Raw genomic sequence first — 14,849 nt, 5'->3', positions numbered from 1 at the left:
TCTAAAAATGCTGTAAAAATCARCAGTTAAATCAAAACATGATTTCATATACCTCCTTAAAGTTCATATTATCCTGCTTATAATTAAGGATTACTTCTCCATGGTGTTTTAGTAAGTCAAGACAATATGCACATAGTATTTTTACTATCCTTCTTTTCCCTCCAAATTATAAGATGGTTAGAATGGAGAATATCTTTATGAATTATTTGGAAGCATTATTACTCACAAAGTACAATGCAGCAAAAGGAGCATAAATTCATTAAAATCTTTCATGGTGAACAGCAAGATTCTATTGATGCCTCTGCGTTATAAAAGATATCTTTAAAATTACGTATTTATGTTCTTTCTGAACATCTTCAATCCAATCCAAAAACAGTCAAGTTTCCCTTTGGCTTTTCTTGAGCCTGCCCTGAACAAGAGCAGCACAGGAAGCAGCAAGCACAGCTAACACACAGCAACACAGTCAAATTGAGGAAATATTTCTGCATACAAATACATATGTTGAAGGTCTAACTGATAGTCAAACCGTAGTCAGTATTTTTCTAGTTCAGAAAAAATACCTTTGAAATAATTAAATTATTATTAATGTGAAAAACAGAAACAAATACCTCATGAAGAATCTTCTAAGTAAATTCAGACATAGTCATCCACTACAACTGGTTCCACAAGCAAAATTAGGGCACTAAATTAAATGGAGAAGGAAGCAGACACTCTCCTTACCCTTACACATACAGAGCTTCCAACATCAGCATGGAAGCCTCAAATATTTTCATTATGATCAGATTTGGAATGTTATTTCCACAACAAGCATGCCATGCTTCCACCAGGCTTCCCATTGCAGCATACTATTTTTTTTGAATTAGTGAGCAAGCAAGCGAGACAGATGCAAGGAATTTAAGGAAGAATGCATAGACACCATGACAGTAAAAGAGAACGCAAAACATCGTAGTATTGAACAACTGCAGTGTGTAACCTGCTATAAAATCCCCTACTTGCAAACCTTACACATACTGGCGCCACAACTCTTCAGATACATCCAAAAATTGAAAATCAAAATTTTAGCACTAGTTTTCCAAAACTAGGCACAGGCCCTTGTTTAAGGCAAGATAACTTGTACTTATGTTACTGATACCTTTCGTAAGACACTTGAATTACAGCCAAYGCTCAAAAAAATTAAAATTAGCAATTTTATTTTTCGTTAAGAGACAAGTTCAAAGCAAGATCTTCAGCTGAGCCAGTAAAATTATCAATAGCAAAACTGCACRTGAAGACAACACAACCCTGGAACAACTTTGTCTTTGATTGCAACAATGTTCTCCAATATGGAGCATGAAAGAAGTCAAGACACAGCTGCACTGTTCCATTACCAACTACGCATGCAAGAGCGGTCACAACAGGCTGACCATTTTCCTGCTTGCATGACAAGAATAATGCACCTGCAAGTTCTCCTAACGCAGGAGGATGCAAGAAAAAACTAACCTGCACAATGAGCAGCTCAACTAAAACTTTCAAATATTTTCATATATTAAAGCAATAATTAGCTAGAAATAAAGGTTATTCATGAGCTAAAATGACAATCAACCCTAGAATACTTTAATCAAAATTACGAAATTAAACATTCCAACTCACTTCTAATTCAAAAAGACTAAACATTTTGCAGGAGGAAGGCACAGGTCTTGAACAGCAGTTATGTTTTTATGAGAAGGGTAACTCCTAACAACAAAAAAAATGCACATTGAAAGGGGTAAATAAAATGCCAGAATGGTAAAACAAAGTTACTTGCGTTAGAAAACCATGCAAATATATGCAGTAATATAATAATTATTTTTCCATTGTTGCAAAACCATTGCAACTTGACTGAATGGAATAAACTGTTTTTTTCTATTTCGGTTCAATCCTTTATGTATCACTTACGTATCAAAAACCCCAAGGAACACTTAGGGTCCAAAGTCACATTGTAGAACTCTCCATCTCAAGACTAAATGAATGGAGCAAATAAGCTGTTCCCACACAATCAACTCTATTCGAATCGTGAAAAAACTTTTTCTAATTAGTAAGTATTTGAAAACTATAAAGAGTTTGTAATTTTACAGACAGTTGAGCTAAGTATAAACAAACGATCACCTTTCTTGGACTTGCCAAAAACTCTCAGACCATATGACTGCTCTAATTAAATTCCACTACAAAATAAAGAGACACACCTACAGGTAGCACTGAATTTGCAACAGGAGCATCAGCAAGATCTCAGTAAGATCAGTAACCCACAATGGCTTCAACGGATCTAGCAGTTACATTCAATAACGTTGCTAAATGTTGACTGATCCGCAAACACATCCAGGGCCAGACTGCAATCGTCACTCTCTAGCCTGACTTTTCTTCGCTCAAACCACAAGAGGAATGTTTTCATTCTCAGAGCTCTTGGGGTAGTAATCAACTGTAGGATCACGCAGGATGAAAAAGATGCTGAGTTTGCAAGCCATTATATAATAACAATACACATTTATTTTGTTAACTAGGTTCATTCAGACTGTACCAGCACAAATCTACTAAATTAGTGAAAACGGAAGCACAGAATGGGGGGGCTTCACGATGGAAGCCCCATCAGGGAGTATTAAGGAAGCAATCAGGAAATTGATTTGCTTTCCAGTTCAGAAAAACGCAAAGGTTAATGACAAATGGGAAACCCTGCACARGTAACCGCTCTGAACAACTGAACAGCACACATTTGGAAAATTGTTTGTTTTTACATAAAGAAAGCAAAACAATTTCTCTGAAATGTACTTTCATCACCTATGGATTAGCTAATACAATGTACTTTACATATGCTGTAAGTCATACTAAAAACATGACATTTTCAAAAAGTCCAGCAGCCTGTTAACAAGTGATTATCATTAGGCCCGCAGCTCTTTGGTTTCTAGATACAATGTAAATGGTTAGTTTTATCCCTAAAGGTCCTACTGGCTTAGGATCTACCCTTCCAGTTTAGAGATGGTCACTATTCCCCATGACACACAGCAAGAATTATAACCTTCGTTAGTACAATATTCAACCCGAGAATTTTCTTTCTGTATAAAAGCACATGTTTAGTGTAAGTCTTTCATACACAAGAGTTGAAATTTGGGTGAGCTTCAATACAAAACAGCAATGTTCATCTCTATAGAGAGATAAGAGTGAGAAAAGTAAGATGGGCACTGATACTGCTTTACGTTCTCTTACAGATCAAGGAAAAAGGGGTTGGTTATTATTCTAAGTTTCAGATAGCAGCTATCATTATGAAATTGTACTCTGATAACAAAGAAATTTTTATAACCCAGYAGCAACTGCTATGTTAATCTTAAGTCATAAACATGTATGTAAGAGTAAGTTAGTTAAATACGCACATACTTAACACAAACACAGGTACACAAATATTTAGGGAGGAAAAGATTTAACACGACAGCTAACCTGAAATTTAGCTACACAACTGGAACTGCAAAAGTTGTACAGTTTTCCATCAGGCATTGTGGCTTGATACTGAGGTAAAGAGTTTCGTTTACAAAAGTGGCAAATAATTCCCATACCTAAAAGAAAAACGTAGTTTACAAACAAAATATAACACRAAATGGTAGTGTAAAAATACTGGATTATAGGTCAGCTCTTCCCATCATTTCAATGTTAAAAAATAAAATGTCTTTTCCAGTCAGTTTCGGAAGTCACACACAAAAGAAACTGCAGTTATTTTTGCTGAACTTTTCCATTAAAGCTCAGTATTCAGTTTGAAATAGCACCTCCTTCCTCTCAAATTCACTGGAGCATTTTCAATTATGCTCTCAATTTAGGGAACTCAGTGCGTCTTTCCCATACTGAAGAATACATATTTTAAAATATTTACCCATTCCTTCCCCCAGATTATAAGTTACAGCTGAAGAATATCTATATACATTATAACTATTTCTCTCCTTCTCTGAGAAACAAAATTTATCAAACATTGCTTGAGAAGAGATAAAATGCGGTAGTGCGGTGGATCATAGACAAGAGAACATTAGTCTATGCAAGAAAATGGCACTATCATTTTGTGACACACCAAAGCATGCTATATCCTCAATATTTTCTCCCCAGATGCCTTAAAACAGCTGAATACTGTTCTGAAAATCAAGGTAGAAGGCCATCAGGGAAAAGACCCAGCAGGGGTCCATTCACTAGCCTTGAATATAAGATTATCTTTTTCTTTTTAATGTCTACTTTAAAAAAAGCCTATAAAGTACCAAATATCTGTATAAATTCATTCTAAAGCAAAATACCCTCCCCCCAGTGTTCAAACTTCATTAAAAAAAATCAAGTCTACTCTCATCAGTGATGAAAATCCATCATCCTTTTCACTTACTTTGTGATTTTGCATATTTTGATTTGTGTGTGTTCATGCATGCAGTTGAGCAGTATGGCTCCATATATCCATTAGGTCCTATGCACTGAGTCATGTCAAAAAACCTGCACTGAGCTCTGCAGCCAGTACAAGATGTTAATTTGCCATATTTCTAAAACATAAAACAAAGCAAAACAACGCATTAGTTATAACTATGTTTGGCTTTTAGTTTTAAATTATAGTATAACAAACACAGAGGACAACTTACTTATTTACTTCTGCAATTCTCTTCCTCATAAGCAATTTTCTACATTAACTAAATGTTATAAACATCCTCTCAGAGTATTGAGCACTATGGTTAGGTCTCTTCCTCCTGAGGGGAAGCTGCTTGAAACTGAACTTCAGGTAAAAAAAAAAAAAAATAAAAAAACACCCAAAGCCCACCATCTGCAAACTGTGCACTGTTAAGAGTATAAAGCTAGTTCTGCTGAGTTGGACAGGTTGAAAATGGTTTCTACCTCCTTGCTGAGACAATTGTTGTAAGACATGAAAAAGGAGTGTGGGATAGTGAAGAGAAAAAAGAGGTAACAGTGCTAAACATGGAAAAAAAAATGTACTCTCTACCAAATGATAACATCCTTGATATTATCAAGTGTGAAGTTTGTTAGTTGTAGCAGGTTGTTTGCAACAGCACTACTGGGAGAACCTCTCTAAATTCTCTTAGTTCCAGTCTCCCGGAGAAATACATTGTAGAGTTCCTACACTCTTCACCTGATCAGTAACAAACTGTGACTCCATAAGCTTGATGGTAACAGACTCCGTTCGGACATCTTTCAACACAGTGATCGATCAACAGTTTTCCACAGAAGTGAACAAATGCAAGTAAGTTGTATCAAGCAGAAATACCAATGACAGAGTCAATACTCAAAAATCAATAGTTCTGACTTGTTCCATGAATTACATACTTCACTATATGTAAATATCTTACGCAGCCTAAAGCATTAGCAAGTTGCAGAAAACCTGTCTCGCCGCCTTCTCTGCCCACAGGAGGAGTATAACAGTTTTGACAGTGACCACAGTGAATTCTTCATTTGAATACTGATGAGTATGTCATATCAGACAAACTTTCTGCTTACTGGGCATTAGAAAATGCCCTACTGATAGTTAAAGACACTTCAGATTTCTCCTCCCTTTCTGCTCAGGAAYGATTTTGGCACTACTCCCCCATCCACCCTGCTCTCAAGGGATGGAGGGAGAAGGAAATGCAAAGCATCTTCCATAGCTGCTTCACTTTGTTCAAAGTAACAGAAGCCTCAGCGGTCATCTTTGGGTTTGCTGGGTCTTCCTCTCTCACGTGACTTACATTTGAGAATTAGCTCAGTTTACACTTAAAGACAGACAGTGAAGAAGCTTAAGGATTTCATAATATGGATCATCTTCCCTATCTTAACAACACAGATTTAAAAAAATACCAATACACATGCCTCTGCTACTAATTGAGTGCATCATCTTGCAGAGCTCTGCAAAATTTCAAGATACTACAGCAATTTCAACTTCACAATTTGCACATGCTGCTTTGATCAACTCTTTGCTGTGGATTTCCTCCAAAAAAAGAGAAGACTGGGCCAAGATATCAAGTTCCCATCTGCAGAACRATATATTACAGAACTCCAGGGTCCAAATAAGCTCCGATGTTTTATATATGCTTTTAGAAACATTACCTCAAACCTGAAAACTCTCCTAATCAGCCACAGTACCGACAAAACTCACAACTAAGTACTAAGAACAAAATGTAGCAATTGTACTGTTTTATGAGTTTTAGCTATTCTGACAATATGTCTTCATCTCCTCCAATATGCTGAGTGGGCAAAAGCAGGACATTAAGAATACTTTAAGCTATACTATCAGTGATAATATAGGAAGTCACAATTTATGCAGGGCTCGACTTCTTGGAACAAGCTCCATGAACGATGACCATCAAAAAAACTGAACACACAAATAGCCTTGGTACTTCAAGAACAAAGGAAAAAATAAACCTAGAAGCACTGATGCAAATATGCTGACAACAGCTTAACAAACACTGTTCATGAGAATAATCAGAAAAAAAAACATACAGGAGTTCTGGGTCTGAAAGAAAAAAGCAAACCGAAGCCATAAKGACTTCAAGAGGTGGTAAGACAAAAGCATAGGTATTATAAATTAATTTATAGTAAGCTGACTAGAGTATAGTTAAAAAAGACTCCTTGAGTCCAAGGATGTTTTGTTTGGACAAGTAACTTCAAAAGGAGAAATAGCTTTTGTTAAGCTCTCTACATCTCATTTAACTGTTGAAGATGGATCACGCTCTCCAAGTACAATGCAGCAGCACAGCGACTACCTCTGAATTTCATACATACTTACAATAATGGAGTTGTTCACTAATTTCATGCTAGATCTATTATACTTAAATGCAACCAAAAAATCTTTCATCATATCTAGTAATAACCTACCAAACCTAGATCTGAAGTAACAATTTGCTAGTAAAGTATTCCATTAGAAAGGACAGTGATTATATATATATATATATATATATATATATATATACACATTAAGTTTCCATACAGCCATAAACTATACCTACACTATGAAAAACAAGAGATAAAAAAAAAAAAAAAAAAAAAAACCCACCCCTATCAAGGATGTAGAAGATTCTGTGGGTAGAAACATAAGTTTAACAGATAATGCAAAAATGTTGAAATTATCAGCAGTTTAAACACACAACACTACAGAGGTGAAGGAAGTGGGTCACCGTTGAAGGAAAAATTTTTTAAAAAGGAAAAAATTCCAATGCTCTTCACACAAATTCTTTCCTTCCAAAGACTTTTAAACACCTCCTTCAACCTGGACTGCTTCTGCATTTTTATTACTCTTGTCAGGATTTCCCAAACTTTTGAAGTAGTCTAATACAAGGGTTTCCCCCTGCAACCGACAATATCAACAGAGATCCTTTACTGCACCATTCTGTATGTTTACAGATTCAGCCATCACACAAATCAAGAATTTTCTCTTGTTCTAAAGCGTACAAATTCAGGATGAGAGTATCTCTTCTCAAGGTTCCCAGGTAATTTTCTACTCTTACATTCACCATAATAGATTGTATCTTTCATCTCTAAGAAYCTTCAGTATTAATTATAAACCCACAGTCAAAATTAACATTTGAGTGTCTTCTCTAGGAATATTCTTGAAGCTGGAATAAACAGAAGACTCAACAACACTAAGGACAATTACAATAATACATGGGCAGGAAGAGCTTTCACATGAGGAAAGGACATTTGGCCTGGAAACAAGACAACTTCAGTGCACATGACAGGTCTACAGAACCAAAAATGGTATAATGAGGGACAACGTGGATCAACTGTTCATCGACTCTTTTAACTAGGGYAACTAGGGGAAAATCATGCGAAGATCAACAGAAAAGGGCTCAGAATAAGCAACAAGAGGTGGTTCTTCACATAACAAATAGTAGGTCAGGAGAACTTCCTACCAAAGAATGCCATGGATAGAAACACTATGCAGGTGTTCAGGAAAAGACTGGACAAGCACTAGGAAGAGAGATTTGCAGAGGAACAGGGCCACTACACAAGGTTTAAGAGATTCCCTGAATTCTAAATAGCCAGAATCTAAGAGGATACTTAAGTCCTGTTCTTACTTTTCCCTGCATATCCACCTATATACATTGCAGTAGTTCACAATTCCTCATCTGAATGGGTACAGCTTTTCTCATTTTCTTACTAAAGAACCTTATTTCTTTTTTCAATTGAACTTGAATATTTTATCACCCTGAGTGAAAAGGAAACATTCAGAAAAAAAGGAAGAAAAATGTGAAGCTGTGTGAATGCTGTTGATATTTTATAGTCAGGGGGACTAAAAACTTCATTTGTACAGAGATAAAGGGAACAAGGGACTTATTATTGTCTTAAGTAAATAGGGAAACAAATACAACAGAAGTTCTTGACTCTGATTTTAAACATCACTGCTTCATTGCTCATTTCAGAGGTATATCATCGCAAAATCACGTAAGACAGAAAGAGACCTCCAGAGGTCATCAAGTGCAACCTCCTGCTCAACAAGAGTTTCAGAGCTGGCTGCTTTCTCCTGTCAAATTTTGAGCATCCCCAAGGATAGACATGCCCACTGTGGGGGAACCCCTTTGTGTATCTGCCAACTCTCACGGCAGGGGGGGGTGTCACGGACAGGGAGCAAAGCCCTTTCCCTTGTATCCAAGTTGCCCTGTGTTCCGACCTGTGTCTGTTGCCTCTGACGTACACAGTAGAAGGATGAGAGAAGATTCTGACTTTGTCCTCTCTATACCTTCCATTAGATAGTTGATCTCCCCACAGCTCATTCAGCTTCTCCTCCTAAACCACATGTTCCAGCCCTCTAATCATCTTGGTAGCCTGCCGCTGGACTTGTTTCAGTACGTCACTGTCTTTCTTGTCCTGGGAAGCCCCAAACTGGACTGTGCTCCAAGTGCAACCTCCGAAGGGGAGAAATTACTTCCTTTGACCTGCCGGCTACACTCTCGCTAATACAGCCCAATTAATCATCTTTGCTACAATAGCACACTTAACAGCTGTTCAGATTTGTTGTCCACCAGGACACGCTGGTCGTCATCTCCAAAGCTGCTTTCTAGGTAGTCAGCCTCCAGTCTTTACTATTGCAAGGGCTTATTGCATCCCAGATGAAGTACTGGCTTCATCTTGCAACTTACACGATACTTGAATGGTAGGCAAAAATGATTATAGACAAAAATCTACAAATTTTAAACTAGCTTCAGGTTCAAGTTTCAGTTTTAAGCTTCCTTTAGAGATGGAATGATCTCAAACTACTTTACAAGAAAAAACAGTGAACATTTTCCTACTATACAGTGCTTCTAGCAAACTCAAGAACTTCAATATTCAGCCTATCCCTAAGAGTTTCTACAATGCCCTACAAACAYAAACAAGGACTGCATTTTTAAGAGAAATATTAAATGAAAACTGCTATTAAATTAGTACGGAAAATTGCATCAATTAGATTGCTAAACACAAAAAAATGTTACTCCAGAGGCAAAATTTCTAGAGAATAAGGGCACAATACCCTTTAAAAGGAAGGCTGATGCAGTCTGACTACCCCTTTCCCTCACTCTCCTCCATCTACAATCTGCATTGAGATGCCTACATCTAGCCAGATCCCATTTGTATTTGGTCTCTTCCAAAGTACAGTCTGAAGTACTGTGAAGTCTTCAACATTCTTCTGTACTTTTCCTGTTCAATGCTAGAATCATTCGTTCTTTCACGATTTGTTTGTATATCCCATTAGAGCCTTAATCTTAGAAATTAGATCTACTTCATGATAGACAACTAAAAAAAGACTTTTAATCAAACACTCCATGTGATCTGGTATCTGCAATTTCTTGCAAGTGTTCGTTCTGTGTTATCTTTCAAATCTTCATCTTTTGGTCAGTGTTGAATTGTGTTGCTAGCTACAGAAACAGCTATCAGGATGCAAGACCAAACAGAAGACTTGGATATATTCCAGAAGTAGAAGCACTGTTGCAAGAAAATCTAGATTCCCGGAATTAAGAGAAATTTAATTTGGGAAGTTTCTGAGTAATTTTTATTCTTGCAATTATCAGCAACCWTCTTTAGGAGGAGTCCTCCTCTTCCTTTTTATCTTACTGAAAGGATCAAGAGAGGATCCYAGAGAGCAGGATGAAGAATAAATCTGCAGTGTAGGAGTTTGCTACAACTATGAAACATAGCTATGCAGTAGCCCAAAGGCTACTTGCCTTGCAGTTGGAGGAAATGCTGTTGCAATTCAATTCACATGGTCTAAGAGATCTCTATATACTTCCCCATCCAGGCACACTTTTCTCTGGTAACACTGTACAGTAACACTTTACAGTCAGAATTAAGATGAAAAAAATGAAGAAGGCTTCTAGAAAAAAGATTATTCTGGGACAGAAACACAGTAAACCTCTGTTCAAACAGAAAAGTAAAGGAGAAGGTGGTAGAGGTTTTCTGTAGGTAGAAAGGCAGAGGTATTCACTACATGGAATTCTGTAACAGAGATTCATTAATAAGGCAATTGAGAAAGTAGTAGCTAAACTACTTCAGATTTATATTTGAGACAAGGCTGGTCCGGATGGATCCAGAAGCAACACGCACTTCTAAGAAAAGAACCAGATGTCAGCAGAATCTGTAACAGCAAAGAAAGAAGAAACCATATTATTTATTCAGTCTTTTGAAATAACAAACCCAATCCATCTCACCCCCAAGCATAACTAAACTCTTCCTGCTCCACCTAAACAGACTAAGATTAGCAACACCTCAAAAGCATTAGCCCAAATCTCAAGAGCAACTACTCTCAAGAGTAGTTGCTTTGGAGGCCTCTGGACACACCAAGTAATTCATTGTTTACCTTCCATTAGCTGAACTCTTCAAAACACAAAATCAACCAAATGTTCAGTAACTTCTTTCCTTGGCATTTCCAACTGCCAGYACTCCCTCTTTTAGTCAGCTTTGCACCACTGTCCAGACATTTGCCTCCATGTCTTTAAAACAAGCAGGGGTGAAAAAACTCATCTTCCCTTACCTCAAAAAACAAGTTACTTTTACATTAACAGTGTTAAGTAGAACGTTTTCCTTCTCTTTCAAATCATTTCTCTTTTGCCTTTTCTCCCTCTTCCCTTCATCCTTGGTAAATTATTCCAGATGCAGCARTACAGTTATGTGGTTATAATTATCCTAACTCCAGTACCTGGGCATGTCACCTCCTTGCTGCTTCTTCCTAAGGATTTCTCGTGCTTCTACACAGACCAAATCTTACAATTTTGACTGCCGTAAGTATTCCTTACGGCACTACAGCATCGTTTTAACATCTTCAATGTATCTATCTCACTTTATCTTCTACAAAAGCAGACAACACTAGTATCCTGAACACTACAAGTAACATTCAGGTGCCAAAGGAGGGAGAATATATAGTTTTTATTGGAGAGTAGCCAGTTYTACAGTTGAAGACATCTGAAGCAGAAGTAGCAAACAAACAGTTCCAGAATAGGTGCAAATACAAGATAGAAGGAAGGAAAAGGTAGAAGAACAAGACATTTGCATTAGACACAATAAACTGGAGAAAGAAGCATCAAGAAGACCTCCAAAGAGGATGGGGGTGGGGGAAGAAGAGAGGAAGAGARCTGATTGTTACTTAGCTTGATAGAAATTTCTGTCATTTATCTGGGGGAGATAGGGAAAAAGACTTCTAGCTATCTCCATCTGCAGAAGTATGGATAATATCAGATTTTAGTACCATCAGGAAGTACCTTACTGTCAAACTAAGTATTTATCTGAYGCAAGACAGATGAAGCTTTCTGCATGAGCAAATTATTCATAAGAATATTAAACCACAGTTTTAACTGACTGAAATTGCAGAAGTGGCTGCCTCTTTGAAAGTGACCATAAATCAGAAAAAAAATCCAAACCCTGAAACATCAATATTTCTAATACATCAATTGAAAGGGCTGTTCAGCCCTCAGATTTAGTGTTTCAAAGCGTCCAATCTGATTTCTCTTTATCAAACAGTATTTACTCTTGAAAGACAGACTTGGAAACAAGAGTCTACAAAGCACCAAGCAGTAGACTTTGTAGTTAGTTGTAGCATCAAAAAACCCAAACAAACAAAAGATAGATTTGTCTTAATAGCAGAGAAGCACAAAAAATTCTCGCCCAAGATTTTAAAGAAAAGAATGTATACTGCATGGGACAAGGCAAAGCTGAAAAATCTAGACACTTCCACTCAATTTCTATCTGATACAACATTCTAAAAATMCATTATAGCATAGCATTCCATGAGATTTAATCCAGTAGATGCTGAAAAGTTTTGCCAGACCAAATACAAACTCCAGATAAATAATGAATTTTAAGTTACATTAATGAGTATATTAGTTTTGCATACAAGGAAGGTTCCTAAATCTCTGCAAACAAAATAAAGTGAATGAAACAAGTTTTAGAAAAGGTTTCACAGGAGAAATTGTTTAGTAAGGAGCAGACTTTAAACAGAAGTTAGGTTGTATTTTTTCTGTTGCTTATCTGCAAGCGAATAGCTTAGAGGGAYGGCAGTAGCCCTGTTAGCTTTGAAGCACATGTATTCCATTCAATAAGTCTTTGTCTGATCAAGGAAGACAACCAAAACCACTTTTAGTCAGCACAGAAGGAAAGATTTCACCAAATGAAAAGACATCGTAAGCACTCTCCTCAATTAGGAAGACACTTATTTGGCTTGTGTTCACCTGGTAGCTCATGCCAAAACTAGTAAGAAGCCTATGCAGAAACAGCTAGGGCTGCTTCCCCTTTGACAGCACATGATCATCATTTTTAAGCAGCAGCCAAAGCAATCAAATCCAAGCACACAGTTAAACAAGAATTCTAGTTAGGGAAAAGAAGAAGAAAAAAGGGGGGGGGGGGAATATTTTAAAAGCATAACGCATTTAATATCTAATTCATGCCAGGATTGAGCACGCTACAGACTGATCAGGCTAGTAAGCAAAGCAGTTAAAGATGGTATCTATGAAACCAGAAACAAATGAAACTCAGCCTTATCTTAGTTAAAACAGCTTAAAATTAACAGGTATGGCTGGTAGCACAAGCCAAATCACAGCATTCATTTATTCCTTTAAACAAGTTGTCAGGAGCCTGTACCCAAACCCAGAGGAGGACACAACCAACACCATAGCTCCTTTCAGAAGGAAGCTGGCTAGTTTTCTGGACACACAAAATATACAGTAGCAGCAGAAGCAGACACATTGAACCAGCATATGTCTGTCTTTTGGTTAAATGTCTTTAATGGCAAGCATATGTGGGGTTTATTTCCATCTGCTGCAAAAATACTAATTTTTAAATAAGTCACAACTTTTAAAGCAGGTAAGTTCTCATATGGAATGTAGGCTCAGTAAGAAAATATCACAAAATTTACAAAATTACATAGGGACAATTTAATAGCCTCTTTGTTATATGCTATCTCATTCTCTTCTAGGGTTGTTAAGGTTTTGCTCTTTGTTTTTGTTATCTGTTTTCTTTAGCGTCATTCCTTACGTCCTTCTTACCCCTTCTAGGTGTAAAGAGTAGGAACCTCAGTGTAACAGGTAAAGAATTTAGGATCTAGAAAAGAAGATCTTTTTCAAGTTTAAAAAATTGCTTTTGATAAGAATTTTTTAATATATATTTTTGATATTTATCCTAAATTGCCTTTGGGGGTATGTTTGAGGGAGTTTTTTTTTTATTTATTGTTTTCATTAAAAAACAAAACCAAAAGATGTACTTGCTCTTTTTCTCTCTTCACAAATGGCTGCTTTGCCATCAAGAAACTAACACGTTCTTTCACAGTATCACAGTGATCATTAGTCAAGCTGTATCTGTTTCATTTTTTTTCTTAAATTCTTGCACAGTTTATTAGTTTTTTCCTATTTCTCTTAATACATAGCTTTTTCATATTAAGGAAACCTAAGTTCTGTAGTTACATCAGTGGTAGGTAACAAAGGACAGCCAGCACCTCTTGGGTATGCAAAACACAGGACAATATTCACCATCACTTCAGTATCAGTTTTAAGCAGGTTTCGAAAATTTGGTTTGGAAACCTAAGCACATCCATCACTTTGAAAAATGGTTTAGGCACTTCTAGAAGGGAAGAAAAAAAAAAAAAAGGAGAGAGAGAGAATCTACTCCGCATCCCAGGAATAATGCTGTTTCTGATCTCCCTGCCTCCCACCAACATAGCCTAAAGCACAGGAAAGAAACCCTTTAAAAATAATAAAATATTTGCCCTGGGTGGCCATTCCAAGAGCTGCAGTAATTTTATTATGCACAATTTTAATTTTTCATTCCAAGAAGAAAAGATGTCCATGATAAGCTATGAAAATTAATAGTTCAAATCAGTGTTATATTTATTCAAAAAATAGGGATGAAGTATATAGATAGGTACAAGTAGTAAAAATCAGTTTTCATTTATTACTACTACAAATGTATAGCATATTGATAGGTGTATAACATTTACAATATATTATAAACTACTTAATACAAAGCTCAGAATAAGACCTATTTATTGTACAATTGCTTGTGAGAAAACATTTGCTAAAACTGTTATATGACACAATTTGGCTGTACAACACAATGTTGTAATCAAATGATACATCATATTTTCCTGTATTATTGATTCTAATGAGTTTATTTCAGTATGTAAAAGAACCTCTCCCATATTCTCTCCTTCACCATTTTTCCTTTAAAAGTGAGCTCCAAATAAAAAAAGATTCAAAGGAAACATTTTTACTACTGAATAAAGCAACCTACAATTTACCAATTGTGGTCCAAAGACTTGTCAGTGGTGTTTCCTGGTTATAACCAAATTTCTTGAATCCATTCAGTTCAAAAACCTTCCAAGTAAAGCTCTATGTCTGTACTTACAGTTTGAGAATTACTTGTTTTTACAAACAATAAAA

The 14,849-nt window shown here is 36.5% G+C and overlaps 1 protein-coding gene across 5 annotated transcripts in view; it reads right to left on the bottom strand.

The window, feature by feature from the left end:
- Positions 1-14,849, bottom strand: part of ZMYM2 (zinc finger MYM-type containing 2) — a 94,332-nt gene that overhangs the window by 41,343 nt on the left and 38,140 nt on the right. For 4 of the 5 annotated variants that reach the window (XM_085309082.1, XM_085309084.1, XM_085309083.1 and 1 more), the window contains 2 exons: positions 4,364-4,514; positions 3,445-3,560 (listed from right to left, as the gene is read on the bottom strand). The exons of the other annotated variant lie outside the window; for it this stretch is intronic. In XM_085309082.1, the coding sequence (XP_085165208.1) occupies positions 3,445-3,560; positions 4,364-4,514 (267 nt within the window). The remainder of the gene's footprint in view (positions 1-3,444; positions 3,561-4,363; positions 4,515-14,849) is intronic. 5 annotated transcript variants of the gene reach the window in all.

The sequence above is a fragment of the Rhea americana genome, unplaced genomic scaffold, assembly GCF_003343005.1.
Source record: "Rhea americana isolate MKP2758 unplaced genomic scaffold, rheAme1 scaffold_29, whole genome shotgun sequence".
Lineage (NCBI taxonomy): Eukaryota > Metazoa > Chordata > Aves > Rheiformes > Rheidae > Rhea > Rhea americana.
Note: the sequence above shows the minus strand (reverse complement) of the source record. Positions and strands in the feature narration are given on the sequence as shown.